Here is a 27,953-nt window from a genome sequence, read left to right on the forward strand (position 1 = left end):
CACTCATGTATTGCCATCTCTCGAGCCTGTCAAATTTGTTACGTAGGGCGGCGCCGCCGCCTTGCGTCAACCTTGAAGTTGCACCGGCCATCTTGTCACCGCTGAAGCTTCCAGACCCTGCAGCTTTGAGGGTCTAGCGTGTGCTGCTGCGCACCGCAGATCGCCTGTTTGTGCATGTGAGTAAGTATGTAACATTGTATCCGTACTTAGCTTTAAGCTCACACCCTTTGAATCTCGCAGGATCATTCCGGCAGCACAACACAGATGCTCCGTCGATGATTGTGTCTTCTCCTATGCTGTCAGCTCCGTCATTCTGAATGGTCACAGTGTAGAAATAGATGCTGGTCGCGTAAGAAGCGGCATTACTGTAAATGAAATGCGATGGTCGAATAGTGGACATCACAACAGTACTTAACCTTTGGGACGGGTTTTGAAGGGGTGTGAATCTGTGTGCACGCATCTCATACGCATACAATCTTCACAAAATATCCTTTTGGAATAGTATCGCATGAGGAACATCGACCATCCAGTTGGCCACATCATCATCGATATCGTCTTGCTGCTGCGTCTGTCAGCTTCCAGAGAAAACCCCTACCCGTCGTCGGATAGATCTATTTCCTTTTGATCTCATTCGCTCTACTCAATGCATGCATGATAGATCTTGTACGACACGAACGATGAATCCTCCGCTGTACTAGACATCTCGACTCTACCGATCGACTACCGGTGCCACCGCGACGACCTAGAGCGAATGGTGCGACCTACCTGTACGCCGAGCGCGGACGTCGTTGGCTGAAGGCCTGAAGGGCTGCAGGTCGTACACGCCATACATAGCTCCCCGCCTTGACCGGGACCGGTCCATGGATTCGCGATCGTATGCCTCAGTTCAAGACACTGTTCTGGACAGGTGTTCATGTGACTTTGACGTACAACACCTTCCTCTTAGGGAAGGGCACCTTCCGAATCCGGAACGACCTCACTGTACTCTCGATCAACTCTGATCTTGCCTCGTCTCCGTTATAAACTCCGCCGCGGCTTCTGTGTTAGCTCATTACCTGTTATTCCGCCCTTGAGTACTTAAGGCGGGCCTTCACCGCCTCTGTCGTCATCTCATCCCTTCACTTTCCTCCCTCACCGGTGCGAACTCGACGCGTCGCGGAAATATCCGCCACAGGCGCGTCGCAGGCACGCACAGGCACGTGCAGCAAGACGCCAATGCGCGCGTCTGCCGGAGTCCCACGGACTCGGAGCACAATGGTGTGTAGCGCACTGGCTTCAGCGAGCTACAGACATAGACTGTGAGGTCTCCGAGGTCGACCTGTCACACTCTACAGGTGAGTGTCAAAGACTCAGAAACGCTCATATGACGCATCTAACAGTCAAGGTGCCCGGCGTAACGCGCAAACTTATGTCCCTCTGACTGAACATACATACTTCGTCGGATCTCTTGCAACAGACACGCACCACTCACATTTTGGCAGTCGCTGTGCTTGTCCCTGCCAGTCACGGTGCGTAATTCACATAGCGCCGCAGTGGTGCTGACAATAGAACCCTGCTATGGACAGCTTATACCGCATACTGGAGTACTGGGATTGCATGACCAAGGCTGTGACAACGATCGCAAACCACACTGGAGAGCATCGGACGGAGAACAAGGTACGCCCGGGCTTGTTTATCCTTGTGTTTTGAGGTTCGTAAACGGAGGCATTACCTTGCGTCATTCACCTAGAGCATGGCAGAGTCAAGCGTCGCGAGCGGTCGTCCACGCCGCTCAACCCGCGCTCCCATCAAAGCGCCGTTTACTGTGACGGAAGGAGAGCACTCCAATTCACCGGGTAAAGGCAAGGCACAGGCTTCCGAGAAGACCTCGGCCGAAAAGCTTGAATACCTCCTGACCAACCCCAGGAGCAAACTCACCAAATTAGATATCTCCGTGTGTACATCTGCCGCAATGGCCCCGGTTGTCTTCATTGCCAATTAACGCGCTCCGATGTTGTAGGACATACTGAACTACGCAATCTTCCTTGACCTATCACCCGAGTCTCAACGCCTCCTTGTGTCCCACCTTCCGCCGACTGCCTTCATCGCCTATTCAACATCTGTACCCCCCACGCATGTCGACTACCCTTCAGCGATATCCAATGACACAACAGTAGCGCCCGCGGGCGAAGATGGTATGGACATCGACACACAGCCATCTTCCAGCTCTGGGCCTTTCCAGAGTGCGCAGAAGCGAATGCCCGCAACATTGGACCCTGCGGTATTCACGTCGCCGTTTTTCTTATCCGCTGCGCACACATACCAAGACCATCTGTTTTCTGGGTGGTTCGGAAAGAAGGCCCGCGAGGAAGTAACGCAATTTCAGTCCGGCGTGCGTGAAGGAGCCCTGCACGCAGAATGGAAGGATGAGGTCTGGGAGAGGGACCATCGCCCGCAACAGGATCAGTTAGTCGAGTCAATGTTCTGTGCTGCGTAACCGGAAGGCTGAACTGCGGCTGCGTAGCTCGCAGCAAGTCGACCTCACGGCGCTCGCTAAGCGCGGCCTTCTACAGGAAGGAGATGTTCTTTCATTTCGGAAACACTTCCCTCGGCTTGGAGTGACCGTAGAGAAGGACATCTTGGTATGCATATCAAGCGCACTCACGTACTAACTCCCCTGACCCCCGTTTGCCCGCAGATCGATAGCATCAACGCGCCCAGCTCCACTATCAATGTATTGGTCCCACCGAGGTCGACACGCAGCCCACACGTTACGCTGTTGGTCAATGGCCGCGGAGAGCCTCAGCCGCAGGACCGGTTACAACTCATGGAAGACATTGCTGACCCCGTCGTGTTGGAATCTGGGGTCCTGGACATCGATGGACGTGTCGAACGTGCTGATCGGGGAGATGTTAATGACTCTACCACCAGGTCTGCATGGAAGGCATTCACTGTGTGGAGATGGCGGGATGAGATGCGCGACGACATACAGTCACAAATGGTGATGGACAGAGGTGGACGAGAGCGAGTTGGGACACTCTTCTATCTAAGTACTTACTGCCGTACGAACTGAATAGCGCATTTAGCACAAAATGGCGTCGTTGACCACCAACTCACGAAATACGATGGCCTTCTGTCCTTTAATTACTATAGCAGGTCATCGAGTTTCTCTGTGAATAATTATTTTGGCCGGTAATCCCCGTGACCTTGACGTACCTGCCGGGATCTCGGCCACCCTAGGCAGTCGCCGGTCATCACGCTCCTAGTCTACTGCAACCCGTCCTCTAGCCACGACAAAAATATTAGGGTCGAGCTATCCATCTGTACAATGTATACACACCACCTCAAGCCAATACAGTACGAACTGAAGGTAGAAAAAATCAGTCTGTGCGATGCTGTCCATACTATATCGGGTCACGATCTCGGCCACCTAAGCATTCGACAAGCCCTCCTCACTCTGTATGGGCCATAATGACCTGAATTCTTGTGAGGAGGTATGTTAAGAGACCTCAGAAATACGAGAAAAATATAAGAAAAAATATACGATCATTGAGTCGAGCTCAGTAGCTAACATTCTGGTCGAGAGTAGGGTGAGCCACACTGCTTACCAGAAATAGGTATCATCGCAAAGGGTGATTTTTCCTGCACACAGATCTCAGTGTATTGGCTTCAAAATTTTGTACAGGCATTACAAGGATGCATTGAGACATGCTACGATTTATTTCATAGCTATAGAAGGGGTGATTGTTGAATGAGGCTCGAGTGACCGACTACTTAGGCTGTCCGAGATCGTGACCCGATATAGTATATGGTAAGTGCTGAGTGCATATTCTCAACCCATCGACAGTATCCAGCCATTGTGCTTGTATCTTGGGCTGAACAGCTGCTGAAGTATTGAGGATATATCTATTGACATTCTGGAGTACATATATGCTGATTAGGATAATATCAGCGTTGTAGCGGGCCAGCTCTGGCTGCATGGCCGACTTCGTAGTCAATCTGGTTCCCAGGATCCTCGTCACGAAAGTGCTTACTACCTTCGACCCAGTGGTCAATAATTTCTTCTAACAATTTTCCTGTGTACATAGGATGTTCTAACATGGTCCCAGATACTCACCCAAGCGGTCGAAGTAAGCATGGACCCGAAGGCCCGCATCGACTCCTTAGGTGGCCGAGATCCCGGCCGGCGTCAGTATTTACTTTCTGAACATGTTTGAGCTCAAATGCTCAAATGATATATGAGGTAGCCGGGGCTGCCCGCCTGGTCGCTGAACTTGCCAGACAGCCGTGAACACAGTGAACACGGGTTGAATTCGGTTGTCCGTCGTTCGAGGAGCGACGCGACCCCGTGACTTTAATTAGCCACGTGGAGCGTGTTCTGGCTGTCGTGGGAGACTTGCTTCTTTTCGTGACTCGGCGCGTGCAGGAGCTCATCGGATTTGAGTCGATGCAAGTCTTGCATCGATTCCTTGCACGCTCACCGCTCCTGCCGAGGCCAAGTTCACCCAGACCATTCCGACACGGTGCCTACGGTCTCTGTCTGAGAACAATGTCGGATTCGGCTCCAGCAAAAGCGGCAGCCATAGCTGCGGATGCACCAGACCTGGCGTCGATCTCCAAGAACGCTGGTGTGTCATGTTGCAGCCATTATTCCCGATGCATAAATCAAGTAGTGCAACACAGAGAAAAAGAAGGCCAAGAGGGCGGAGAAGGAGGCCCGACTAGCTGCGAAAGTTGCCACGGCGGGTCCCGCCTCGGGTGACAAGAAGGCGAAGCCAGCGAAGGAGAAGAAGAAGGATGAGGAGGTACCCTTTGTCAATACGACACCGAAGGGGGAGAAGAAGGGTGTGTGTTGTACTCATATCTTGCCGAACACACCCTCACCAGCCTACAGATGTCTCGCAACCCATGGGCAGCGGTTACAACCCCATCGCTGTCGAGGCGGCCTGGTACGACTGGTGGGAGGCGCAAGATTTCTTCAAGCCTCAGCTTACACCAGACGGCAAGGTTAAACCTGAAGGCTCATTCGTCATTCCCCTTCCCCCGCCCAACGTCACCGGCAGTTTGCACATCGGACATGCGTTGACCGTAGCGATTCAGGACACTCTGATTCGATGGTGAGTCATTTGATGATAGGGAATATGGGGCCTACATACCCGCTGTATTATCAGCTCACCCGAGCTGGGCACTCCTCCTCCTCCTCCTCCTGATGGTGGATTTGACATTTTGTCCGGACAAAGTGGCGATTTTCTACCCCAAAAGTCCGGATGAAATATGGCTTGCCCGAGGAGCTCCATGGTTTGTCCGGACTTTTCTTCAGGGCTCTACCAACGGACCTGTCATTTACACAAGACTCTGCTTTCCCGAGGGGTGGTTGTCACGTCGACGCTGTACGCGAGAGCATATGGGCTATCCCTGTCCAGCTCCTCACCCCTCAAGTGACCACGAAGCGTATGCCTGTGTGATTCCTCAGTCTTGTTGGGACTGGTGCATGTATCAGGACAAAGATCAGCCGTACCTCCCTCCGAAACCCCAATCTCGTCCGAATTTGTTCAAGGCTTTCTTCCCAATGATCAGGGGTCCTCATAAGGTGTCTGCGCACTCGTAACTGTCTTTGGCACATGAATTTATTGGTCCAAGAAGCATGTAGAACTTGTTGCTCAATGTTATATAGGCAACGTATGCTTGGAAAGACCGTCGTATATGTCCTGGATATGACCACGCTGGTATCTCAACGCAGTCGGTTGTCGAGAAGCGGCTATACAAAACATCGGGCAAGACAAGACATGACCTCGGTCGTGAAAAGTTCTTGGGACTGTCATGGAGTGGAAGGAAGAGTGAGTGTCACAAGACGCCATGCATAACTCCCTTTAACTCATGCATGTCATTCTAGGTATCAGGCTCGTATCACCAACCAGTTGAGACGGTTAGGAGGCAGTCTCGACTGGGATCGTGTTGCGTTCACCATGGACGAGGTGGGTGAATAGACTCTATCATTGGCGGAACGCAGCAACTGAAGCCTGTTTTAGCCACGCTACAAAGCCGTCATGGAAAACTTCTGCAGCCTTCATGATGCAGGTCTTCTCTATCGTGCGAACCGGCTCGTCAATTGGTGTGTGCGGCTCAACACAACCCTTTCCAACCTTGAAGTGCGTTCGTCAGTCTACAGGGTTGTTCAGAGTAGAATATTGACCTGTATTCGGACAGGTTGACCAAAAAGAACTTACTGGGAAGACTTGCTGAATGTCCCGGGTATGACGCAAAAGAGAAGTTTGAGTTCGGGGTCATTACCTCTTTCGCGTACCCCATCGAAGGTTCAGGTGTGTAGAGGGTTCCCGCACGCGTACATGTAATTTATCTAATACTTACCAGACGAGAGGATCATCGTGGCGACGACGCGGCCCGAAACGATGCTCGGCGACACTGCCATCGCTGTCCACCCGGACGATTCCCGGTACAAGGTTCGTACCCGTCGCGAGCGTCCCGATAACCATGCTCAATGTTCTGCCAGCACCTCCACGGCAAATTCGCTGTCCACCCCTTCAACAACAGGCGGATACCCATCGTCACGGACGACATCGCCGTTGACATGGAATTCGGTACCGGTGCCGTGAAGATCACGCCCGCGCACGACTTCAATGATTACGAGGTCGGCGTCCGGCATAATCTGGAGTTCATCAACATCCTCAATGATGATGGCACGTTCAATGCTAATGCGGGCGAGAGGTTTACGGTTCGTGTCATTTTCTAATGGAGTTGGCATTACACTCATTGCAGTTTAGGGCATGAAACGGTTCCACGCTCGTGTAGCCGTTGTTAAGGCGTTGCAAGATGCGGGTCTCTACATTGAAGCCAAGGACAACCCGATGCAGATTCCATCTGCAGCAAGTCGGGAGATGTCATCGAGCCTATACTCAAGCCTCAGTGGTGGGTAAACTGCAAACCCCTCGCTGAAGAAGCGATCCGGGTGCGTATTCTAAGTTGTCCTTGTCGCTCGGGGAGCTGCTCACTTCCCACGCAGCGCACGCGCGCTGGCGAGATGGTGATCCAGCCGAAGTCGTCAGAGCCGAGTGGTATCGATGGCTGGAGGGCATTCAAGATTGGTGCATTTCTCGTCAACTGTGGTGGGGTCACCGGTGTCCAGCGTACTTCGTGCGGATAGAAGGCCAGGAACAGGATGTTAGTCTGCCGTCTAGTCGCAAGTTTTCCGCTCTAATTGTTTGCAGCCAAGCGATGGCAATACTGGGTGGTAGGTCGGACGGTAGACGAAGCTACCGAGCGCGCGAAGAAGGTGCCGGCAGCGCCAAGTTCACTCTGGAGCAAGACGAGGATGTCCTAGACACGTGGTTCTCTTCTGGCCTGTGGCCGTTCTCCATCATGGGCTGGCCAGACAAGGTACTTGTCCTGATGTGCGAACGTCGGTTCATATTATTGACGCCAGAGCAGACACCAGAGTTCAACATGTTCTACCCGAACAGGTGCTCGAGACGGGCTGGGATATCCTCTTCTTCTGGGTGGCGCGCATGGTCATGCTCGGCATCACCACACCGGTGAGTGCCCTTCAAGGAGGTCTTCTGTCACGCTATGATCCGCGACGCGCACGGCCGGAAGATGAGCAAGTCACTCGGCAACGTGATCGACCCGATTGATGTCATCGAGGGCATTGCGCTGGACGACCTGCACCTCAAGTTGTACGAAGGCAACCTCGACGAGAAGGAGATTGCGAAGCGAAGACGGGCCAAAAGAAGGACTTCCCTAAGGGTATCCCGCAATGTGGCACAGACGCCCTCCGCTTTGCGCTTTGCGCTTACTCGTCAGGAGGTCAGTGCCTTCGTTGTGCTTGTCGATATGTATTAAGCTGAGCTGCGTAGGTCGGGACATCAACTTGAGCATCATGCGCGTGGAGGGCTACCGCAAGTTCTGCAACAAGGTCTTCAACGCGACGAAGTTCGCCATGCTGAAGTTAGACGAGGAGTTCGTCCCGGAGCCGGTAGCACGTCCGACGGGAAACGAGAGTCTCGTAGAGCGATGGATTCTCGACAAGCTGAACTTCGCTGCGGACAAGCTCAACCGCGATCTTGAACGCCGTGACTTCTTCGAGGCGACCATCGCCGTACACAACTTCTGGCTGTACGAATTGTGCGACGTTTACATTGTATGTGGTAGATCGGGTCGTAGGAGGCGCAGCGCTAACAGAGGCCTCTATCAGGAAGCGATGAAGGCCATGACCGACGAGTCGGCTCCGTCTGTGACGAAGAAGTCGTCACAACAGACGTTGTACACATGTTTAGACTACGGCTTGCGCATGCTCCATCCTTTCATGCCCTTCGTCACGGAGGAATTGTGGCAACGCCTCCCGCGCCGACTCAATGATCCTACACCGTCAATCATGGTTTCCTCTTTCCCCATATCTGTGCGACGTTCCATCTCGACAAACATGAGCACACTAATCACCATTGCTTCTCTGCATTAGGACAAGGCGTTTGCCTTCCCCGGTGCCGAGAAGGAGTTCGAACTTGTCTACGACGTTGTCAGGTCCGGCCGTTCCCTCGCAGCATCATACAACCTGCAGAAGGACGCCCAGTGTGCGTTTGCTATCTCTTCGGCCTGTCGCTCAAGAAGGCTTAGTACTGACCGCACCGCGTGCAGTGTTCGTTCGCGTGGAATCAGACAAGGAGGCCGCCCTCATCGAGGGCCAGGTCCCGACCCTCTTGGCGCTCATGAAGAACTTCAAGACTGCGAAGATTGTGCGGACGATTGAGGAGATCCCTGCCGGGTGTGGCTCCGATGTTATCTCCCCCACCACTGTTGCATACATCCTTGTGCGGGTAGGTGTCTGGTCCGGTCTCGGTCTCTCTCCCTATCTTGCTTCCCTTCCGCACTTCATCCCTTCCATGATATATTACAAGGGACTTCGCTGAATACGCTTATTTGAATCCCTCTATAGGGGCAGGTAGACCTCGACAATGAAATCAACAAGTCGGAGAAGAAGCTAGACTTGGCGCGGATAAATCTTGACAAGACGCGCAAGGCCGAGTCTCACCCCGACTACGAGCAGACCGTCCCCGCGGATGTGCGCGCGGCCAACGAAGAGAAGGTACGGTGTCATTCGCGTTCCAGCGCCCTTCGGTGCCGCTGATGCCTGCGGACGTACAGCGGAAATTGCTCGAGACGGAGGTCGCCAATTTGGAGTCGTCGATAGCGATGTTTGAGAAGCTGAAGTAATAGGCCGCACCTTGGCAGCCGTGGGTGTAGTGCATAGTAGACAGTGTAACCTTAGATGCTTTCGATGTCACCCTCATTCTGCACCCAGCCCGGGGATGACGAAGTGCACCTTGGTTATGGCAATAGCCAACCGCGTCAGGTCAAACTACGGCGAGAAAGTTCAGTACACGGTCGAGCTCTACAATACCAACTATGATGTACAACACGACATACAGTAAGCACATAAAGTAGAGCTGGTATAAAGCAACGAATAACACGGTAAGCGACAACAGGCTGCCAGAGCCCGGACGTGACGGCCGGTCACTGTGGCCTGAGAGGCCTAAGGTACAAGGGTCCCCGGGACCCCAGTTACCCGTACCACTTTCCGCCGATCCTCAAGGTCGACTTGGGCCGCTGAGGGATCAGTGCGTCCTTGATATCGAAGACTTCAATAGCCCGCTGTCATAAAATTGGCGTCAGGATGCATGGAAGCTGAGTGCGGATGTGATCCATGAGGCTTAACACGCACCCTCCAGGTGGCCATGTCGAATTCCATAACGAGCTGCTGCTTCCGGAGGCCCTGGGCGTAGTCTTCTTCCGAGGGCTGCTCTGTGACGTCTGTGAAGGGCAGACAGGAGCGCCGGGTGCATGAGCAAACGTATTCGCGCGCAATGGTCATGTCAAAACGCACAGATGAATGGTTCTCCATCATCGAATTCAAGTGCGCACTTTCCGTCGCGTATGAGGAACGAGAGGTAGAAGAGGTTCTCGACGGACTGTCCAAGTCATTGGGATTGACGATGACGCGGAATAGGTTCACTCTGCTCTCCTGCTGCTGCAAGACCCGCTCCAACTATATCGCCCGGGCCTGAGTTCGAGATGCCTGGGAAGAACAGGAGATGTGGGACGTACTGTGGCAACATTCTTGGTCGTCTCGTTCTCCGACCGAGTGATGTCGCCCTCCGTAATCTCCTGCGGCTTCCTCTTTTCACGCTCATCTTTCTGCAATGTTGCACGCTTGGTGACAGCTCGCTTCTTTTGCTCTATCGACAGTGGGCCAAGCCTGTACAAAGGTCATCAACTCTGCAGGTCTGTGGTTGTATTCGTGAGCACGACGTACATGAAGTCCATTACAGGGATCCGGCGACTCTTCGCCAATGCCCGGCGGCCGATGCGAGCGTAATCCAGTAATTCTCCGTTATAGTCTTGTTCTTCATCTGAGTCAAGGTCCTCTGGGACAGCGACGCCTTGATTGCGGCCCATGTAGGTGATGAGGCGGGAGACAAAGTCATCAACGTCGAATGCGCCGGCACCCGCCTTCATCGCTCGAGCTTTCGCCGCGCCCATCTGGGTCGCAGCAAGCAAAAAAGTCGAGTCCAATGTCGCTTCCGCCGTTCCCTTCACTGCACACCAGAGGTCAAGATAACTCTCGCGGTAGACTACGAGCAACAGACCGCGATGGAATAGCGAGTCAGACTGCTTGACCTTCTCCACCAATTGATCTGCCGTAAGGTCTTTGGCATGACCCTGTGCATCTGGACAAAATTGTGAGTTTTCGTATGCCTCCTGGGTTAACATCAAACGAGGACAAACCTTCGGTGGTGGATTTGTAGAGGTTGCGGTATTGCCGTCGTAGGTTGCGTTTTTCCTCTGGGTCCTGATCTGGGTCATATTCGGTTCCCAGCTGTGAGTCCAAAGAGTCCCTGGGCATGTTGATGGTTATTCTAGCGGAGTGCTATAGCGGACTGAGGTGGAGGAGAACAATGTAGCGGTCAAAGTCGCGTCTGCGTCCGACCGCGTTTGTGCCAGTGGCGACGCGCTGGTGGCAAACGTCACGCTTCACATGATCCAGGTCACACTACGCCCAGTCACGGAACGGCGCGTTCCAATCACGCGCTGACACCGTGCGCTCATACATATGCATCGAGATCAATGTGTTGAGCTGGACTACTGACTTCCTTGGCCTCATCTTTCTAGACGAGGACAGCATTGTTTAGCACATAGAACTGCGATGCGAGTCGCACGTCGTGACGCCTCATTCTGGACGGACAAATTTGACTCGAACTCGAAGAGCAAGTTCACCGACGAGTCGTCGGATGTCCCCGGCGCATGACCATGGCAAGCCTCTCAACCACTGTTCGACAGAATACGCACTGATAGACGAACTGTGTTACTTTCTCTGACAGAACTGCAGACCTGACGCAAGCTTCCCGCTGTACGTCGTGTTGTCGAAGTCATCACCGGCAGCGAGCAAGCGGCGAGCCCCTGCTTAACGAAGTCTGCTCATAACAACACGCAGTGCGCTGTCCCATGTTTTTGACAATACGAAATGCAGATAATGGATTCATGTGGCTTGGGCCAGACCGCGAGACGAACCCATGCAACCCGTCAGCCTCAGCCTGGCGGCTGACACTGTCGCGACTTCAAGCACCTCGCTCGCTATCCCCGCTGCTCTGTCTCTCTCCGTTCTAGTTCTGCATTCCAAGCACTCTACACGAGCTTCATATCATTCTTCGCACACCAAGGTTGCACGATGTGCTACGCCGTATGCTCTGCCAGTATCGCCTCCATCAATACCCTCCCTCGCCTACCGCCACCGCCCATGGGTATACAGTCCAGAAAGGCGAAGAAGCGCTTCCGGAAGTCTCTCAAGACATTTGTGAACGCAATTTTGTGCCGCCACAAGGCCAAACCCGACTGCCGCTGCCTCATCGTCGTCGAAACCAAGGACGAGGATTTCGTTCACGTCGATCCAGGCGCGGACGATCCTTCTGTCGAACACATCGACCTTGTGGCTGACAGGGCAGCGTGGATGGGAGATTCAAGTGTCCCCAAGCTTCCTGACCTTGGTCTCGGGTCAGCGGTTGCATGCGAGCCTGCTGTCCGGCTAGGATCACCCTCGATCAATGTCGAAGTCAATCAATCAGTCGAGCCTGGACCCATGGGCAACCTCAGCTTACTGCCGGGGTCGATCCTACCTGCGTCATTGACCCTGCCGCTGCCCTCTCGGTTCTGGACCGTGTCAACATGCGTGCTCTTCCAACATCCGCAACGAATTCTACTCCTGCTCCTAGCCGCAGGGCTCTTGGCGGAGATGCACGCGATGAGGTCGCTCTCGCTCGCCGAGTACAAGGTCGTGTCTCCAAGAAGGCATCTCGGGGTGACGGCGGAGATGAGTCGAAGGTGAAGAACGTAGGTCGAGCTCCCTTCAAGGATATTACCAACTGCAGGGCGGATGGCGGTGAGAAGGACACTACGGTCGGTGCTCCTACCCACAGGAAGGTCGAGCCTCAGGCTCCGAAGCAAGTCGCTACTCTGGTCCACGAAGTCCTTGTTGTCGTGCCGTCAGCAGCTAACTCAGGCCAGCCAGCGCACGTTTCCGAGCCTTTGCAACTCCCTGTCGAGACGAACGAGGCGACGTTCAGTATCACAATTCCGCTGCTACAGCCCCTGCCACTCGAGCTCTCTCGCAGCCCCTTGGATGCGGCGATGAGGTCTTCAATGTTCGTGTTGTCCAGGAACCAGAGGCCGTCGTCGCACAAATCCACGTTACGCCTTTCGAGACCCATGCCGACCAAGAGCGGGGCACTACCACTGAGGACAATCGGAGCTCCGTCGGCATCGTTGCAGCATCCCCGCTCACCACGACGTCGCTCTCGAACGTTATCAGCGCCGACAGATGGCCAATCGTTCTCGAAGGAACTGTAGAGACAGACGTGCTCACTCAGGTGTTGCCGTCGACGGGCACAGGAGTCTCTGACGCAGTCGGAACGACGACATACGACATCAAGACGAGCGCCAATGTGGGAAACGGATCCTCGCCTTGTACGCAGTCTCTCCCGGCATTGCTGCCGACTTAATCGCGGTCCCACAAGAGAATAAGAAGGTTACAACCGTCGCGGAATTGCGTCTCGACGACTCAATGGGCCAACGAATGAGGAAGTCAAGGTTCCGTGGGCTGTTCCCGGGTCCTTCATACTGTGAGCATTTGCCCCTTCTTCCCCTCGTAAATTGAAACTGAACCTTCTTCAAGTGCGACGCCTAAGGCCGTGCTGGACTACAGCTTCGCACCAACAGATACGTCCGGCACGCCACCTTACCGGACCCATTCCCAGTTCTACGGACCGCAGAAGGACAAGGAAGATGGCAACGTCACCGAGCAGTCCAACGTTTCGCACACCTTTGTGCAGGAGACGAGTGGAAACAAATCGACGACGTCGACGGTCTCCGTCTCGCCCAGTCCGAAGGCACTGACACAGACTTCATGTCTTGACTTCCTTGACGTGTCCGCCTTGTCATCGAGCGCGATCCCTAACTCGAAGGGACCTACGGGAGCCCTTGTTGACACATGCCCGTCTCTCCAGGCCATTGAAGGCGACAAGATAGCCGTCATTCGCGCTATCACAGAGCCGGAGGTTGTCCTTGCACAAACCCACGTAACACCTCCCGAGACCGGTGCCGACCAAGAACGGGAGAATGTTGAGCCCTGTGAAGATTATCGGAGCTGCGTCGACATCGTTGCGGCGTGCTCGCTCACCAAGATCCTGCCTTCAAATGCTGTCAACGCAGACAGCGAGCCCCTCCTTGTCCAAGAGGTCGTAGAGACAAGGGCGTCACACGAACTCTGCCGAAGGCCCCTCAAGCAGCTGAAGTGCCAACGTTTGACAATAATTCCAGTGTTGGTCAGGGAGACGAACCTGTACCCTGTTCAAGTTCTATACCGACACCTACCGATGACTTATCCACGAAACCAAAGGAGATCGAGGTTGCCACCGTCGTCGAATCGCACCCAATTGGCTCACTCGACGTGACAATGGTCAAGGAACAGCAGGTCCCATTAGATATACTGGACGTCTTCTTTCCGTAAGTACTCATCACTTCTGCACCTTCCTTACGCTGAACCGTCTCCGCCGAAGTGCGATGCCCAGGGACGTGTTAGACTACAGCTTGGTATCAACGAATGCGTCTGCCACGCTGATTTTCCCGACCCACTCCAGAGCCCACACGCTGCAGGAGAAGCAAACCGGAAGCGTCCCTGAGCAGTCCAACATGAGTGGGGACACAACGGTAGTATCATCGATCACCGTCATGCACGGTCCGAAAGCATCCATGTGCAAACCAGGTCCCGGCTTATCGTCTGGCTCCCTTGCTACTTCCACAACGTCAAGCGAGGGTTCCGGCTCGAAGGACTCTGCGCTAGCTCTTTCTCGTTCATCTCTCCCGGCAAATGACAAGCCCCTCACTATAACTGCTCCTATATCCCTCGGTGGCCCTGCCCAGGCTCCTGCTCAGGAATTCGCCAGGATTGTTGGACACATCCTCTCTTTCGTTGCCGTGAGCGAGCAGAAGGAACCCATCGACTGCCTCGCCTCTCCCGATATTCCTGCAGCATTCAACTCAGCCAGTGTGCCTACGGCTGTTCCCTCTGTTGTGCCCACTCTACCTCTCAACGATCATGGTTCCCCGATGATGACTCGCACAGCTTGCGACGATCTTCGCAAGCTCATACAGGTCGAGCGTCAGGCAGCAGACACACGTCGCGCTATCTTGGATACCATGGCGAGACTTTTGGCTAAGCATGAGCCCAGTGATGGTACATTCAGTCCACCCCGTGTTTACGCTAACGAACAACCGGGCATTATTGGATGTGAAGGATTCGTTCAGCGTAGCCTAGCCGCAGAAGAAGAATGGGAGCGTGACATGGGTGGCGTCGTCTCCGCTTTGGTGCAACTCGCCTGCGTCCCTCGTGTCGCATCAACTCCCCGTGCCGCATCGACCCCCCGCTTCGTAACAACTCGTCAACCTTCTCACGAGGCTTCCCTAGACACACTGAACAGCTGCAATGATAAAGAAGGCCCATTCAAGAAGACGAGTCGCGAACTTACGGATGCCGCCACCAAGAAAGCCTTACTTTCTGAAGGCCAGCGCGGCCTTCGGGCGGTTGCAAAGCACGAGCCTCTGAAAGTGGAGAGTGCGCAACGCGAGACTGTCAAGCTCAGGGTGACCGGTCTGTTGAGCAAGGAGATGGTGCCAAAGAAGACCGAAGACGAGGAGACGACCAACGCAAAGAAGTTGCGGTACCAGGAATATGTGGCGCGCAAGGCATACGAGAAGCGCATCGAGCAATTGAAGGATCAGCCAGTCCCGCTCATTAAGCTTGAGGATAAGCTACCTGGACGTCCGGTGGTCCCAGCACTGATCCGACCGAACCTACTCGTTGCACCTGCAAACCTATACGCCAACTCAGCAATGACTACGCCGTTGAAGGACATGGACGACATTCGCGCTTCGACAACATCGTCTCCCTCGGTGACGCCTTCTCGTCTGCCTGTACGCGTAACAACTGCGAATACGGCCCAAAACGGTGGTCCCGGATCTGTATCTCCTGTCAGGCTTACGCTTGACAAGATCCGAGCTACGGTGTCCGCAATTGCCTCGCCTCCCTCTCCACCGCGTACTCCAGGCCGCAAGACGACCGCCATTCCACAGAGCCAGTCGCGCAAGACCCACCCTACTACTGGAGCATCACGATTCTCCTCCGTGGCTAGTTCTCCCATGTCTTCTCCCATCACGGCGAAGACACCCAACACGAAGTCCATCGCTGTTTCGAAGAAGGCGCAGACCCTCGCGCCCTGTGGACGATCGCCAACTAATCCTTCTCATTCTACTGTTTACAAGGTCGCAACGCCGAATTGCAAGCCTTCGGTTCCGCGGGTGATATCCGCGAAGCGTACGGAATCCGCGTTCCAGTTGACCTCAACTCGCGATACGGTAGCCCCTACCACCCCGCCTATTAGGCGCAGTTTGCAAGTCCCCTCACGAGTGATCTCAGTAAAGACGCCGACACCCACCCGTCGTGTTGCAAGGACGGATGAGAACGCCTCCGGCCCAGGTACCCCAGACGCTACCAAGAATGTCAACACAAGCCCCAAGCTTGCAGGCCGACAGCTGCTTAAGACTCCTCTCCGGCCTATGCAAACGCCCAGCAAGCCGCCTACTCGGCCCCCTTTCGATTTTGAGCAGAGGATAGCCGATCATCCTCTCATAGGGGCAGTGAATCGGCGTCACGGTGGCGTGGACGGGACATACATAGGACACAAGAAAACGGGAAGAAAACGAAACTCATCTTCGCTGCGCGCTCCTCAAGTTCTTCCGACTTCTACATCTGCTTTCGACTCGTATTGACAACAGAGGGAGCCCTAAGGCGGACTAGTCAAGGCATACGAAATTCGACACATTATACGTCTCACCAGCCCATTCCCAGTACAGTGGAGGAGGGCTCAAGTCGTCAAGGACTGACTCAGATGTCATCATCATGGCGTAGCCGAGGTGTGTCACACGCCGCGCATGGAAGTAAGCTCGTTTTCTTCCGATCTATGTAGCACCTCAGCTCATGGTTTGCCAGTTCATCGCGTACGAGCGTAAGCATTTGGAACGGCCTGCGAATCTATCGCGCTAACCAATGCCGTCACCTGATGTGTGTTTGCCAACAACATGAGTCGTCCTATGTGCAGCATTTTATTTACTGTCTGACTACGCGGAGCCTCATACTGTCTGCCCGCATTGTCTATCCGTGTCCATTAGCCTCTAATTTTCTTTAATACCAGACATATGTCGTTATCTGATACGCATGTTGTGCCCTCTGCACACCGTGCCACCGTGCGTCATTGGTCCCTGTCTGACTCTGAGCTGCAGGGCATCAAGAACAGTACAACGTTGATGCATTAACCGGAGCGTAGTAAGTATGAGTGTTCGAGCTGCTTCAGAGAACCTAACTAGAGTACTAGCGTAGCTATTATGGACAAGAACATTAATGCACTGGCGGAAATATACCATATACTTCTGTATCTATCACCTTGTTGTCATCCTAGTAGTACTCTTCGTCCGATTCGGCGCTGTACGTTGATCGTCGAGATTCTCGAGCGCGTTTGGCGTCATACATGAGTCTAGCATCTAGGTCGGACAACGTTGAATAGGCCTCATTGACCAGCTTGAATTTCTCCTCAATCCCTCCCTACGAGAGTGGGATGGATCAGTCTCGATATCCGAGGGCACTGCGGGTGACGTCACCTTGTCCGGATGATGTTTCAGCGATTCAGTCCGGTAAGCCCTGCGGATTTCGGCCGATGTACAGGTCGGTTTCAAGCCTGGTCCAAGTGATGGTCAGCGGCGATGCCCCGCAACATTGAGTACAATCAAAGAACCAAAGCACAACTTACCAAGGATCTGATAGTAGTCTTTTAGCTTAGTCTTCGCCTTCGCGGCCAGCCTTTCAGTTCTCTTCAATTCGCTTTCAAGTAATTCAATGTCGTCCGTGCTTGCATCGCTCGCCTTCAACAGTGCGCGTTGCAAGCATATCTTGAAGTCTTCCACAGCTAGATCAAATAGCTCCAAACCGACTTGGATGCGGCCTCTAATGAGATATGGCTTCCAACGAAGATCATCTAGCTTGAGCGAAGCATCAATGCTCTTGAGTCCTTCAGCATATTGCTTCAGCTGTAGTAATGTGAGCTCATATCAATGAAACACGAGTACAAGACTGCACTGCACCTTCAACTCAGCGCGCGCCTTGTTGAATAGTAAGCTTGCCCGCAACAGGCCTCCTCCTCCGTCTTCCAGGCGGTCAGGGACAAACTAGTTCATTCCCACGCATTGATGCCCATTCAACGTGCTGCGAACATGAGAACTCACCTCCAGTGCACGTCCCCAACATTTGAGCTCGGCCTCGTATTCGCGGAAGAGGCTGTATGCACGACCTCGAACCTCATGACGAGATACATTCTTGATCCTGGTCCACGCAGTCTTCAATGCAACGTTATCGGGATCAAACTTCAATGCAGCCTTCGCTTGCTCGAGAGCCTCGGGTATATCGCCTGCGAAGAATAACACGGTGATCTTCGCTAGCAATACATCTATGGCTTGCGGTTCTTCCGCCAAGAGCTTACTGAAGAGAGGCGTAGATATCATTAGTTTCAGCGTGATCGAAACAAGCAGGAAGATAACCAACGCACTCAACTGCACTTTTAGCCTCCTCCCAAGCCCGCTCGGCCACCGCCAAGTGGACACTCCAACACCTGACCTCAACCGGGACCACACACTCCTCTTCCTCATACAGCCCCACACACGTCTCCCGTGCCGTCCTCGCTGCCCGCCACCTTCCGCCTGCTCGCGCCTGCCGGTAGGCCTCTTCGGCCTCCTCCATACGTGTTAGACGCCGCTTCAGTGTACGTGCAGCCTCATCAGCAGGGTCGACGTTGAGCGCCTCGCGCACGGCGAGCAGCGCCGCGCCGCGGGAGCCCAGGCGCAGGCGGCATCGCGCGGTCTGCACCAGAACTTCGGCGGTGGGCGTGTACCCAGGCAGTTCAGCGCGTGTTGGAAATCTCTGAGGGCCGCGGCGTGTGTTCCGGAGCGGTAGTGCGAGGTGCCGCGGGTCGAGTAGAAGATCCAACGGGTAGGATCGATGCCTGCCAGTAAGCATGGGATTCAGTCCGCGAGGCTTTGTCACAGGATGAAACTCTGGCATCGGCACGCTTGGACTCACTGATAGCGTCTGTGAGCAGACGAACTGCGTCGGCATATTCCTCGGCTGCGAAAGCCGCCATTGCGTGCCGCCAGATCCTCATCGCACCTGCAGGAGTACTATCCTTCTCATTTGTCGGGGAGGGCCTTGCGCGATTGCAGGTCGTACAGGTGCAGCTACGCGAGTGTTCGCGACGAGGCTGGGGCGTAGGAGCGGCGGGCTTGAAGACAGGGCAGTCCCTAATTCGCATAGAGATGAGCGACAGCCGCATGGAATATGAGTAACGACATTACTTCGTAAGGTGCTTCTGGCTGCCGCAACGATGACAGACAGCTACGAGATGGTATAAGTTAGCATGTTCAGAAGAACCGGCCTACCATACTACCTATACTGATTGGATGTGTGCAAAATGCACTCAAGTGGCCTATCGTCCCGCATCTCTTTGCGTCTGGTATGAGTTCCCGTCAGAGCGATAGATACTAGCAACGTACTCACGAAGCATAGACGTCGAGGACACTCTGCCACTACATGACCTGCTTGGCCGCATTCTCGGCAGACTCGTTTCAAATATCCACGAGGCTTGCGGCATGTTTCATACAGATGCCCCTGCTCATTGCAGTTCTTGCATATCCAATCCTAGGGTGACACGCATGGATTATGTCTCATGCAAGGACCAAACATGGGTGCAAATGGTACTCACAGTGACATTGGTGCAGTCATCAGACAAGTGTCCAACACCACCGCAGAAGGAGCATTTCATCCTCAAATATCCACGGGGTTTGCGACACTCCCAATGACCATGGCCCTGATCAGCACAATTGTTACACACCCATTGCTAGTTCCCGTGTTAATGAGCACAACACTGAGATTCACAGACCACATATAACATACCGAGCGCACGGGACATTCACTAGCTATGTGACCCTTCTCCTTACATCCACCGCAGATCCTGTTCAGGATACCTCGAGGACGGGGACACTTTGACGAACGATGACCATGTTCATGGCAATTCCAACATACACGTTGGGGAGACCAGCAGTCTTGCACGGAATGGCCATCTGCAGCATGCCGCAGTTTATGAGATAATTTCATCGCATTCGGAAACTGTGTTCATACCATCCCCGCATCTCGAACAATGAAGTGCAACGGGTGTATTGGCACCGCTGGCCCGCGCCGCCATTGTACTAGACTCGCGCCGGGGTTCCTTCAACCCCTAGTCCTGTAGTATTGTTCAAGTCAAATATCAGGGCAGAGTATAAGACAGCTGGAGCAAATTTCCTGGTCTCGATGCTTACCTGCTCGCTTGGCTAGTGAGGATAAATGCCAGTGACGGTGACAAGACAAGCCACAGCGCCGCCACCGGCCCAGGCGTCGTGGCACTGACGCTCGTGCCACAGACGTGTCACGACCCTCCTCCTCCTCCTCCTCCTCCTCCTCCTCCTCCTCCTCCTCAGCTTCAACGTGAACTCCAAGTCGTCTTGAGCGACTGCAGGTAATCTTTCGGCTCGCGGATTGTTTTACTGGATATGTCAATGATACTCTTTCCGAGGACATCTAAGGACAGGTCACAGCACCACTGTCGCTGCGTATTCAAAGGTACTACTAGAAGGCCACAATCGAGACTTCCCTTGCGCATCGCCTGAAGTTGGAACCCCGCTTTTCCCCGATTGACTCTGCTAATTATCTATGACTAGTTGGATTGGCTCGCAGGATTCTTCGCGGTCTTCAATGGGACGCTTTCGGCATTCTTCGTGTCATTTGCGCTGTCGCTACTGGTTGTCCCGTTCCCGTGCTTGCCCGGATCCTCCTTGCCTGCCGCCACCAGGTTAAGCATTTGAGTAAGAGCCTAGCGACTACGAAGGCGGACCAATATTGATACGTGTACCTCTTGCAGAAAGCGGTTGCTAGTTGGGGAACAGAGCTGCCCTTCCTTCCGCTAGGTTTGGATATCTCGCCGATGTCCCGCTTCTCCGGCGAAGTAGTCTGGGACTGTGAGGACAGCGCCAGTCTTCGCACGGATGCGGAGGTAGCGCGGCTGCGCAGCCGCTGGATCCGTGTGCCCTCGGTGAGAGCGGGTGAGCAGGTGCAAGACGGTGAGTGAATGGGCGACGCACCGCGAGAGTGGGCGAGTCAGGATCATGGACAGATACTCGGGCATTCAAGCGGGACGCACGGACCGCAGAAGTGGGAGACCGGGACGCACGGACTACAGTAGGCACCACGAACTGAGTGCTCGTCAGTGCACCTACTCGACCGTGGTGGCTAGGAAGCACAATGCTGCAGTTTTTGAATAGCGAGAATGATTCGAGAAATACTACATTCAATGGTGATGCTACTAGGCCGCAGCGAGTGTGTCGTAAACTCCCACATCCCACATATCATTCAACCAGAAATAACGGGGTAGCTCGAGCGCAGACGATTCGTCAAGTGAGCGATCCATCACAGGCCCGGCGTGCACAGGAGACAGGTCGACAGGTCGTACTATGCGGTCAGTGGAACAACCTCACCTCCACGCTGAACTGCACCCCCGGCATCGAGGTAGCACCTCCGCTTGAGCCTGTACATGAGGATGTTCGCGGCCTTCTTGGGGTCTCCAAGCGCATTGACGTCAGCGAACTCGAAGTCTTGGATATAGCAAAGTGGTACGCGCAGGCGTGCGGGGAGGACATGGCCTTCGCGAGGGACTACCTCGAAGACAACTCGCACTTGGGCAATCAGGGGGCCTAGAGTGTGAATCACTGAGCATGATGCGTACACCACACGACGAGAATTCACTTACCAGCCCGCCGCAATTTTCCGTCTGCTCTGAGACTGTCGACGATGACCGATCGCACATCCCAAAAGAATATTTGGCACTCGGTGGAATCGCCCGTAGCGTCTGAGGACGGGCGGCGCCATTGTACGCGGAGGGCACTTGGATCCGGTACGTCTCCCAGACGCACACATGGTAAAGCCCGACATCCTGATAGTACGCCGACTCTAGGCGAGGGCGATGAGGTTTACCTTTCCGGGCGTCGAGATTAAGGTGGCCCATGTAGTCAGCGAGAGCAGCGCGGAAGTCAGCGATGTTGTATGCGTCTGCCACTTCGTCGATGGCATATGTCGCACTCGGCCGTCTGTTGAGATAGAAGGCGACGTTGGATCCGATCCGAACACCGAAGGACCCCGTGGCAAACAGGTTGCGCGTTGTCCTCGATGCACGGATGCAGCGCTGGGTGCCAGTACCTGGCGATTTTTGCTCCAAGAGAGTGTGAGCGAGACCACTCGAGGCTGCATCCTGCAGCTCAAAATCGCTCATCTCCGCGCCGTATATCGTGAAGAGCGCGTAGAGCTCGAGGTTCCGCATCTTCTCGACGCGATCCCGATGACGCGTGCACTGCTCACCGAAGTTGGCACGCCGATTATTGGTATACAGCCTGTACGGCTTCTTGATTTCAGTATGGAGCAGGTGTTCGACGGAGTCGCAACTCCACTGTGGAAGGGCTCCATGGGAAAGAATAATCGGAACAAAGTTAGATAGGATTTCGAGTTTGGGACTTCGCTGGCAGTGTGCCGCGGCCAGTGACCGAACCCACCGGCTGTCATAATCGCCTTCTTATGGTCGTGGAAGGTACGTAGATCTGTTGTCATCTTTGCGAGTGACGATGGGTATGACGAGGACTCTGCGCAGCAAGAAGAAAGTCGAGGATCGCACGCATAGCGCACATGAACCCGGGTGAAACGGCACCTTCGATGGCGACGATGATTGTGCGCATGATCTCCCGCTGCATTCGACCAGTCATCTGCTTCACCTCAGACACTCGTCGCAAGGCAGCATAGCCAAGGTGCTTGTGTCGTGAGGCGAAGCGACGATCCAGTTCATGGGTACCAACAGCGATCTGGCAAGCCGGGAGAGGTAGTCGAAGAAGAATTTGTAGTTGAAGTGCAAGATGTCGGAAACACTGAAGAGGGATGGGTCGGCGAGGAGGTAGTCACGCCACCACGGCAGGTGTACGCCGTTCAATCCGACCTTCTTGCATTCTCGCTGGAAGTCGTGCAACTGCCAGACATCGACGACCTTCGAGGCAGCGTAAATGAGGTTCAGGGTATGGGCTTTCGTGCACCGCGCATACACTCTGCCGTCACCAAACTGGCTAGATGTGGCGAGAGTAATAGGGGAGACGGACGAGCTAACCGCCGCCATGGAAAGGTGTTCGACAAGGTCGCCCGAAAGAGCAACAACAGGGGTGAAAACGAGGCGTACATTCCCGTACGGGTCAGCCATCGAATGCCCAAAACGAGCAACAATCTTGAGATTTGCTGTCACTAGGTCCATGGCTTTGTGAAGAATACGATTGGCCAGTATACCCTGGTAGGTCGTGTGCACAGCGAACTTCGGTACCGGGAGGTATGCGACACACATCCATGCATCGTTGGAAAATCTTGAGCGAATCGTGGCGGGTAGACCAGCTAACGTCAGTAGGAGAGGGTGCATCTCGTAGTCACCGAAGTGACTGGTGACTGCCAGTTTGTCCGAGCCTAGATGCAGGCTAACTACCTCCGCGCCGGTCGGGAGCTTGCTCTGGTGAGTATATTTATGGATATCGTCAGCATGTGATGGACGTCAACGAGGATTACGACTTTACCTGCATATTCCAAGCCAGTGTGGCTGTACTGAAGTCAGTGATAACGCGCTGCCCCATTCGCGTATGCACAACCTCGGGTCCCATGCTGGCAAACGCTCCGAACAGTGGATGCCTGTACAAGAACTTCACACACTCCAGTGGGTCGCGGAAGATCACCTTCGGTTCACCGAAATGAGCAATAGGTGTATAACCTTCGAGCTTGATCGTTGCTGTTTGCCAGACTGGACCAGGCGGCTGGGTTTTGATCCATGATTGCAGTGTGCGGCACGAATGGAAGGAGGGCATATGGCGGCGAACCTAAGGATGTGGTAGAAATTTGCGTGAGTTGTCATTATGCTCATGGACAACTCACTTACCCAGTCCACTTTGAGAAACTTATCTATCGTGGGTGAGTTCATCTGCTCATTCATCCATCGTGCCCACTGTAGCTCTGCGTAATCGGTGAATGGGTAGCACGGATTTCTGATACGATCCTTTGCATATTGATCCGTGCTAAAGATGTCGTAGAAAGTAGGGAGTCTCTCGTTCCTGATCCGGTATTTTAGGTGCGTGACTGGCTCGGTCTCTGAACCAGGTCGCGATGCGAAGTCAGTGGATACGAGACCGAGTGGAGTGGATGGTGGAGGCTGATGTGTTGCACTAGGACGTCGTAGGAACCGTACTGACGAAAACAAACAGCACAGGCGATAGGGAAGCCGTTCTTGTAAAGGTCGGTATGCAGACTGGCATTCATGAGTCCTAGCCGAGGTGAACGTGGGTGACAAGGGACGCGTCGTGGCACTGACGCTCATGCCACAGACGTCTCACGGTTTGAAGCATGAACTCGACTTGAAGGCCCGACTGCCAGGCAATCTTCCCGCTCGCGGATTTGTGTTACTGGGTATGTCAATGATATTCTTTCCGAGGACATTTGAGGACAGCACCACTATCGTTCATACTACCAGAAGGGCCACCATCTAGATTTCCCTTGCGTATCGCCTGAATTTGCGCTTGCTCCTGACTGACTCTGCTGATTTGTCTCAGACTGGCTCGCAGCATCCTTCGCGGTCTTCGACGGGTTGCTTTCGGCGTTGTTCGTGTCATTCGCGCTGTCGCTGGCAGCTGTTCCGTTCCCGGTCGTAGACGAGCCCGCCGGGTGCTTGCCCGGATCCTTCTTGCCGCCGCTGGGTGAAGCCTTTGAGGAAGGGCCACTGTTCTTCGCAGATGACCCCCAAGTGTCTTGTGAACCGGCACCCTGACTGCGAGCAAACTTGTGCGAGTCTTGGTCGGACGAGGGCCGCCCGGAGTAACTCTGCCCGTAATACGACGATCCATAACCTTGTTGAGTGCCTGGTTTCGTCGAGCTTGGACCACTGCTGCTGCGAGAGTTGGGACGAGAAGAATTGTCGTGAGTGTGGCTATCCTTCGCCCTTCGCTCTTGGCACGATCGTGGAACCCGCTGTTGGTGCTGCTTCCGTAGGTCCCGCTATGACGGAAATAGTCGCCAGAGGTGCTGCTCGAGTGAGGCTTCGACGACGCATCGGGACGGGTACTCCCTGGACCCGTATTGCCAGTGCTCTGCGGCTTCGGACCGGGAGACGCATTGGAATGACTAGAAGCTCCGAACTTGGGCGGAAGCTTGGCGTCATATCTAAGCCTTTCAAGAGGGTCCGACAAGGTATTGTAGGCCTCCGTGACCATTAGAAACTTCTCCGCGACTCCTCCCTTCCAAAAAGTTCGGTTTCAGCTGAATGAGCGTCGACTTCGTGCTCAATCACACTGACCTTGTCCGGGTGGTGCTTCAGAGACTGTATCCGGTACGCCTTGCGGATCTCCGCTGTTGTGCAGCGCCGGTCAACGCCTTCATGCAGCAAAGGATAGCAGTCAGCCCTAACAGAGTCGACCTTTCCTATCTCAGGCCAGACGCACCCAGGATCTCGTACCAATCCTTCACCTTGCTCTTCTCCCGCGCGCGCGCTGCTCCGCATCGTCCAACTCGCTCTGCACCGTCCGCCTATCCGCCACACTTAGCTTCGTCGCATCCGCTTGTAACGCCGCTTTGAACTCCTGGATGGCGGATTCAAACAGCTCCAGTCCGACGTATATGCGGCCGCGGGTGACGATGATCTTGACGTTGTCAGGGTCCAGCTTCCCGGCTGCATTCGCGTCCTTCAGCGCGTCGGATGTTTGCCGATCTGTGCGTCAAAGGATTGAAGGTAAGTACAGCTGTCAACTCGAGAGAATCACTGTTCTGACTTGAGCCTCGCCCTGGACCTGTTCAGAAGCAAGATCGCACGGATCCGCCCGCCGAACCCTTCCTCTTCCTTCTCGCCACAAGCTGCATGCACACGACAATGGTGAGTCACGACGCCGATTAGATGTGAGAGGGCCGCAAACTGACGTTCAGGGCGCTCGTCCACTTTCGATCGCAATGCTTGAGTCGCCGGTCTTGAAGCGAGAGTTCCCATCTTCTTTGAGGTCCATAACACCCTTGAATCGCACTCGCGCCGCTTTCTCCTCTCCGTTGTCAGGATCGAGCTTCAACGCGGCATTAATCTGGTTCAATGCTTCTCCTAGGTCGGCCGTAAGGAACAAGACCAGGGCGTGCATGGACAGGGCTTCGATAGACTTTGGGTGCGCCACCAGGATCGTGCTATGTCGGCCATCTTGAGCACCAGCTGCAGACACCCGAGGAAGAACCACTCACGACGACGCGGCCAGCGCCTCCGTCCACCTCGCCTCCGCAACATGCACCTCGACCTCCCAGCAACGCATCGCCACAGGCAATACTCCACCGTCCTCCGTATAAGCCGTCGCGCACGCCTCTACGCCGCCTCGCCGCCTTCCACTGCCTGCGCGCCTTCGCTTTTGGTACGCCTCCACGCCGCCCTCGATCGCGACAGGCGCTTCTTCAGCGCGAGGGCGACCGCGTCGCCAGGGTCGATGGACAGCGCCTCCCGTATGGCGACATGGCAGGTCCGTGCGACCCCAAGCACAGTCGGCAGCGAGCGATCTTGACGAGCACGGGCGCGGCGGGCATAGGCAACGCGGCCTTCAACAGCTCGTAAGCGCGCTGGAAGTCAGCCAGCGCAGCGACGTGGTCCTTCCTCAGTGCATGCGCATCTCCGCGGCTCCTACAGAACGCAGCGGCATTTGGGTCCTTCGCTGCGCACCATCGTGAACATCATGACTGAATTCGAGAGGCCCGACGTACCGATGCACTGGCTGAATAAGCGTATCGCCTGCTCCGTCTGCCTCGAGGCCAAGGCGGTCGTACCGCGGATCCACAGGCCCATCGCTATTTGGTCTCGGGAGTACTCGACCGACGTCTGCTTCTCATGGGCTCGCGTCCGCGTGCAGGCCGTGCAGGTGCACGCAGGCCCATGACCAGGATTCGTCCCGGTAGATGTCCGAGTAGAGTTGCCAGCCTGAGCGCCAGGAGGCGGCACGTTCTCTTTCTGTGGACGCTCATTGAAGCTGCCTCCGGTGGCCTTCGTGCTGTCTTTCCTGACCAGCTTGCAGATGGAGCACGTACAGGAGGCCTCGTGCGCTTTGACTTGGTCGGTGTTGGTGTCATTCGGAGCGGGCTTCGGAGGCGGCGGCGCCGTCTTTGTCGCTGACGGCTTCTCTCGGCCCTTGCGTCTCTTGACGAGATTGCATAGCATACACCTACAAGTCTCCTCATGATCAGCAGCTGGGGCGGGTTCCTCAACTACATTGGGCGTGGGCTCTGGCTCTGGCTCTGGTTCCGGCGCATTTGGTGTGTGTCGTTCAGGACGTGGAGGCGGATCGGAGGATTGTGCCCCGGGCGTAGCAGATGACGCGGACGGTGTGTTGCGCCGCAATTCCCTGAATGCATGACCACGGAGATACGTTGTGAGAGTTCCTCCCGTACGCAGCGGGAGTGAGCCTTACGGGGTCTCTTGTTCGGTTGCATAGTGGGTTTCAGTTGTCGGTCGACGACCTGTGGCGTGAATGTTGGTCCAGTTCTCAATCTGCGGCTATACTCTACAAGAGGCCTCACCTCGCTTGTTCTTTCTTGGGCAGCTGGTGGCGATATGACCGACGGTTCCGCATTTCTGTTCGACATTAGAAAGGGAATGACGATTGAATGCCGTGCTCGCTCACAAAGCAAGTGGACTTGGTACACTCTGTTAAAATATGGCCTTTATCGCCACATCCAACGCAAACGCGACCCCTCTGTCCGCGCCGTTGTGGACAACCTGCGGATTGGTGTCCTGTTCCGCCACAGATTTTGCACTCCCATTTCTGCGCGATCATATGTCAGCATGCACAAATAATCAAGTTCGCGGGTCCACGCACCTCCGAGTTGGCACATTCGTTGCTCTGGTGACCTGACTCTCGACATAGGTAGCATCGCACTTGGGCCTCTCGCTGTTGTCTCGTACACTCCCAAACTCCATGGCCGCGCCCGGCGCATCTCTTGCAAACCCAATCCTAAGTAAATGCCAGTGAGTAACTGCCGATGATGAAGCGATCTGGTGTTTACCCACTTCGCGTTTCTCGCATTCATGCGGGACGTGCCCCGTCTCCCCACAACCTCCGCATTTCCTGTTGTCCCCTCGAGGCAATGGGCACTGTGGCGCTCGATGGCCAGGATCCTGGCAATTGGTGCAGCATCGCAC

At 54.7% G+C, this 27,953-nt stretch overlaps 9 protein-coding genes across 9 annotated transcripts; 3 read left to right on the forward strand and 6 right to left on the reverse strand.

Annotated features, from left to right (window-relative positions):
• Positions 1-1,116: 1,116 nt before the first annotated feature.
• Positions 1,117-3,172, forward strand: B0H18DRAFT_914203 (uncharacterized protein). The gene is made up of 6 exons (XM_048041581.1): positions 1,117-1,508; positions 1,566-1,656; positions 1,730-1,933; positions 2,000-2,445; positions 2,504-2,621; positions 2,678-3,172. Exons 2-6 carry the CDS (start codon positions 1,597-1,599, stop codon positions 3,050-3,052), a joined length of 1,203 nt encoding a protein of 400 aa, XP_047887764.1. The 5' UTR covers positions 1,117-1,508; positions 1,566-1,596; the 3' UTR covers positions 3,053-3,172.
• Positions 3,173-4,528: 1,356 nt separating this feature from the next.
• Positions 4,529-9,204, forward strand: B0H18DRAFT_1087312 (tRNA synthetases class I-domain-containing protein; the record flags this gene model as incomplete). The annotated part of the gene is given in 25 exon segments (XM_048032154.1): positions 4,529-4,607; positions 4,663-4,824; positions 4,874-5,096; positions 5,654-5,684; positions 5,720-5,796; positions 5,873-5,954; positions 6,009-6,128; positions 6,200-6,299; positions 6,352-6,440; positions 6,491-6,712; positions 6,762-6,816; positions 6,852-6,946; positions 7,001-7,021; positions 7,051-7,158; positions 7,211-7,270; positions 7,300-7,374; positions 7,458-7,529; positions 7,549-7,629; positions 7,713-7,800; positions 7,851-8,134; positions 8,189-8,392; positions 8,453-8,564; positions 8,629-8,807; positions 8,927-9,076; positions 9,136-9,204. 25 exon segments carry the CDS (start codon positions 4,529-4,531, stop codon positions 9,202-9,204), a joined length of 2,838 nt encoding a protein of 945 aa, XP_047887765.1.
• Positions 9,205-9,552: 348 nt separating this feature from the next.
• On the reverse strand, positions 9,553-11,054 carry B0H18DRAFT_1096718 (binding domain of Nse4/EID3 to Nse3-MAGE-domain-containing protein; the record flags this gene model as incomplete). Its single annotated transcript, XM_048032464.1, has 8 exons — positions 10,777-11,054; positions 10,638-10,718; positions 10,304-10,586; positions 10,096-10,246; positions 9,983-10,036; positions 9,875-9,959; positions 9,713-9,801; positions 9,553-9,642 (listed from the first exon to the last, which is right to left on the reverse strand). Exons 1-8 carry the CDS (start codon positions 10,892-10,894, stop codon positions 9,553-9,555), a joined length of 951 nt encoding a protein of 316 aa, XP_047887766.1. The 5' UTR covers positions 10,895-11,054.
• Positions 11,055-11,716: 662 nt separating this feature from the next.
• B0H18DRAFT_1124169 (uncharacterized protein) lies at positions 11,717-15,980 on the forward strand (the record flags this gene model as incomplete). The annotated part of the gene is made up of 8 exons (XM_048034807.1): positions 11,717-12,366; positions 12,414-12,607; positions 12,631-13,008; positions 13,070-13,163; positions 13,217-13,834; positions 13,897-14,046; positions 14,100-15,817; positions 15,862-15,980. The coding sequence occupies 8 exons, from the start codon at positions 11,717-11,719 to the stop codon at positions 15,978-15,980; spliced, it is 3,921 nt and encodes a 1,306-aa protein (XP_047887767.1).
• A 937-nt stretch (positions 15,981-16,917) lies between these two features.
• On the reverse strand, positions 16,918-18,917 carry B0H18DRAFT_64804 (uncharacterized protein). Its single transcript, XM_048038949.1, has 6 exons — positions 18,195-18,917; positions 17,875-18,127; positions 17,734-17,817; positions 17,403-17,679; positions 17,254-17,330; positions 16,918-17,197 (listed from the first exon to the last, which is right to left on the reverse strand). Exons 1-6 carry the CDS (start codon positions 18,758-18,760, stop codon positions 17,051-17,053), a joined length of 1,404 nt encoding a protein of 467 aa, XP_047887768.1. The 5' UTR covers positions 18,761-18,917; the 3' UTR covers positions 16,918-17,050.
• Positions 18,918-19,213: 296 nt separating this feature from the next.
• On the reverse strand, positions 19,214-19,759 carry B0H18DRAFT_842098 (uncharacterized protein; the record flags this gene model as incomplete). Its single annotated transcript, XM_048039505.1, has 3 exons — positions 19,214-19,339; positions 19,410-19,538; positions 19,595-19,759. Coding segments are annotated over 3 exons (420 nt in total), but the record flags the coding sequence as incomplete, so codon positions are not given.
• A 1,223-nt stretch (positions 19,760-20,982) lies between these two features.
• Positions 20,983-24,082, reverse strand: B0H18DRAFT_1038202 (uncharacterized protein). Its single transcript, XM_048030428.1, has 9 exons — positions 23,933-24,082; positions 23,685-23,891; positions 23,329-23,625; positions 22,644-23,264; positions 22,347-22,581; positions 22,275-22,323; positions 21,538-22,239; positions 21,483-21,514; positions 20,983-21,426 (listed from the first exon to the last, which is right to left on the reverse strand). Exons 1-9 carry the CDS (start codon positions 24,059-24,061, stop codon positions 21,185-21,187), a joined length of 2,514 nt encoding a protein of 837 aa, XP_047887770.1. The 5' UTR covers positions 24,062-24,082; the 3' UTR covers positions 20,983-21,184.
• Positions 24,083-24,951: 869 nt separating this feature from the next.
• B0H18DRAFT_838117 (uncharacterized protein) lies at positions 24,952-25,401 on the reverse strand (the record flags this gene model as incomplete). The annotated part of the gene is made up of 3 exons (XM_048039462.1): positions 24,952-25,017; positions 25,092-25,197; positions 25,262-25,401. Coding segments are annotated over 3 exons (312 nt in total), but the record flags the coding sequence as incomplete, so codon positions are not given.
• Positions 25,402-27,642: 2,241 nt separating this feature from the next.
• On the reverse strand, positions 27,643-27,950 carry B0H18DRAFT_842751 (uncharacterized protein; the record flags this gene model as incomplete). The annotated part of the gene is made up of 2 exons (XM_048039514.1): positions 27,643-27,696; positions 27,822-27,950. Coding segments are annotated over 2 exons (183 nt in total), but the record flags the coding sequence as incomplete, so codon positions are not given.
• Positions 27,951-27,953: the final 3 nt, after the last annotated feature.

This window comes from Fomitopsis serialis (genome assembly GCF_022376445.1).
Source record: "Fomitopsis serialis strain Sig1Antser10 chromosome Unknown B0H18scaffold_116, whole genome shotgun sequence".
In the NCBI taxonomy this organism is placed as follows: Eukaryota; Fungi; Basidiomycota; class Agaricomycetes; order Polyporales; family Fomitopsidaceae; genus Fomitopsis; species Fomitopsis serialis.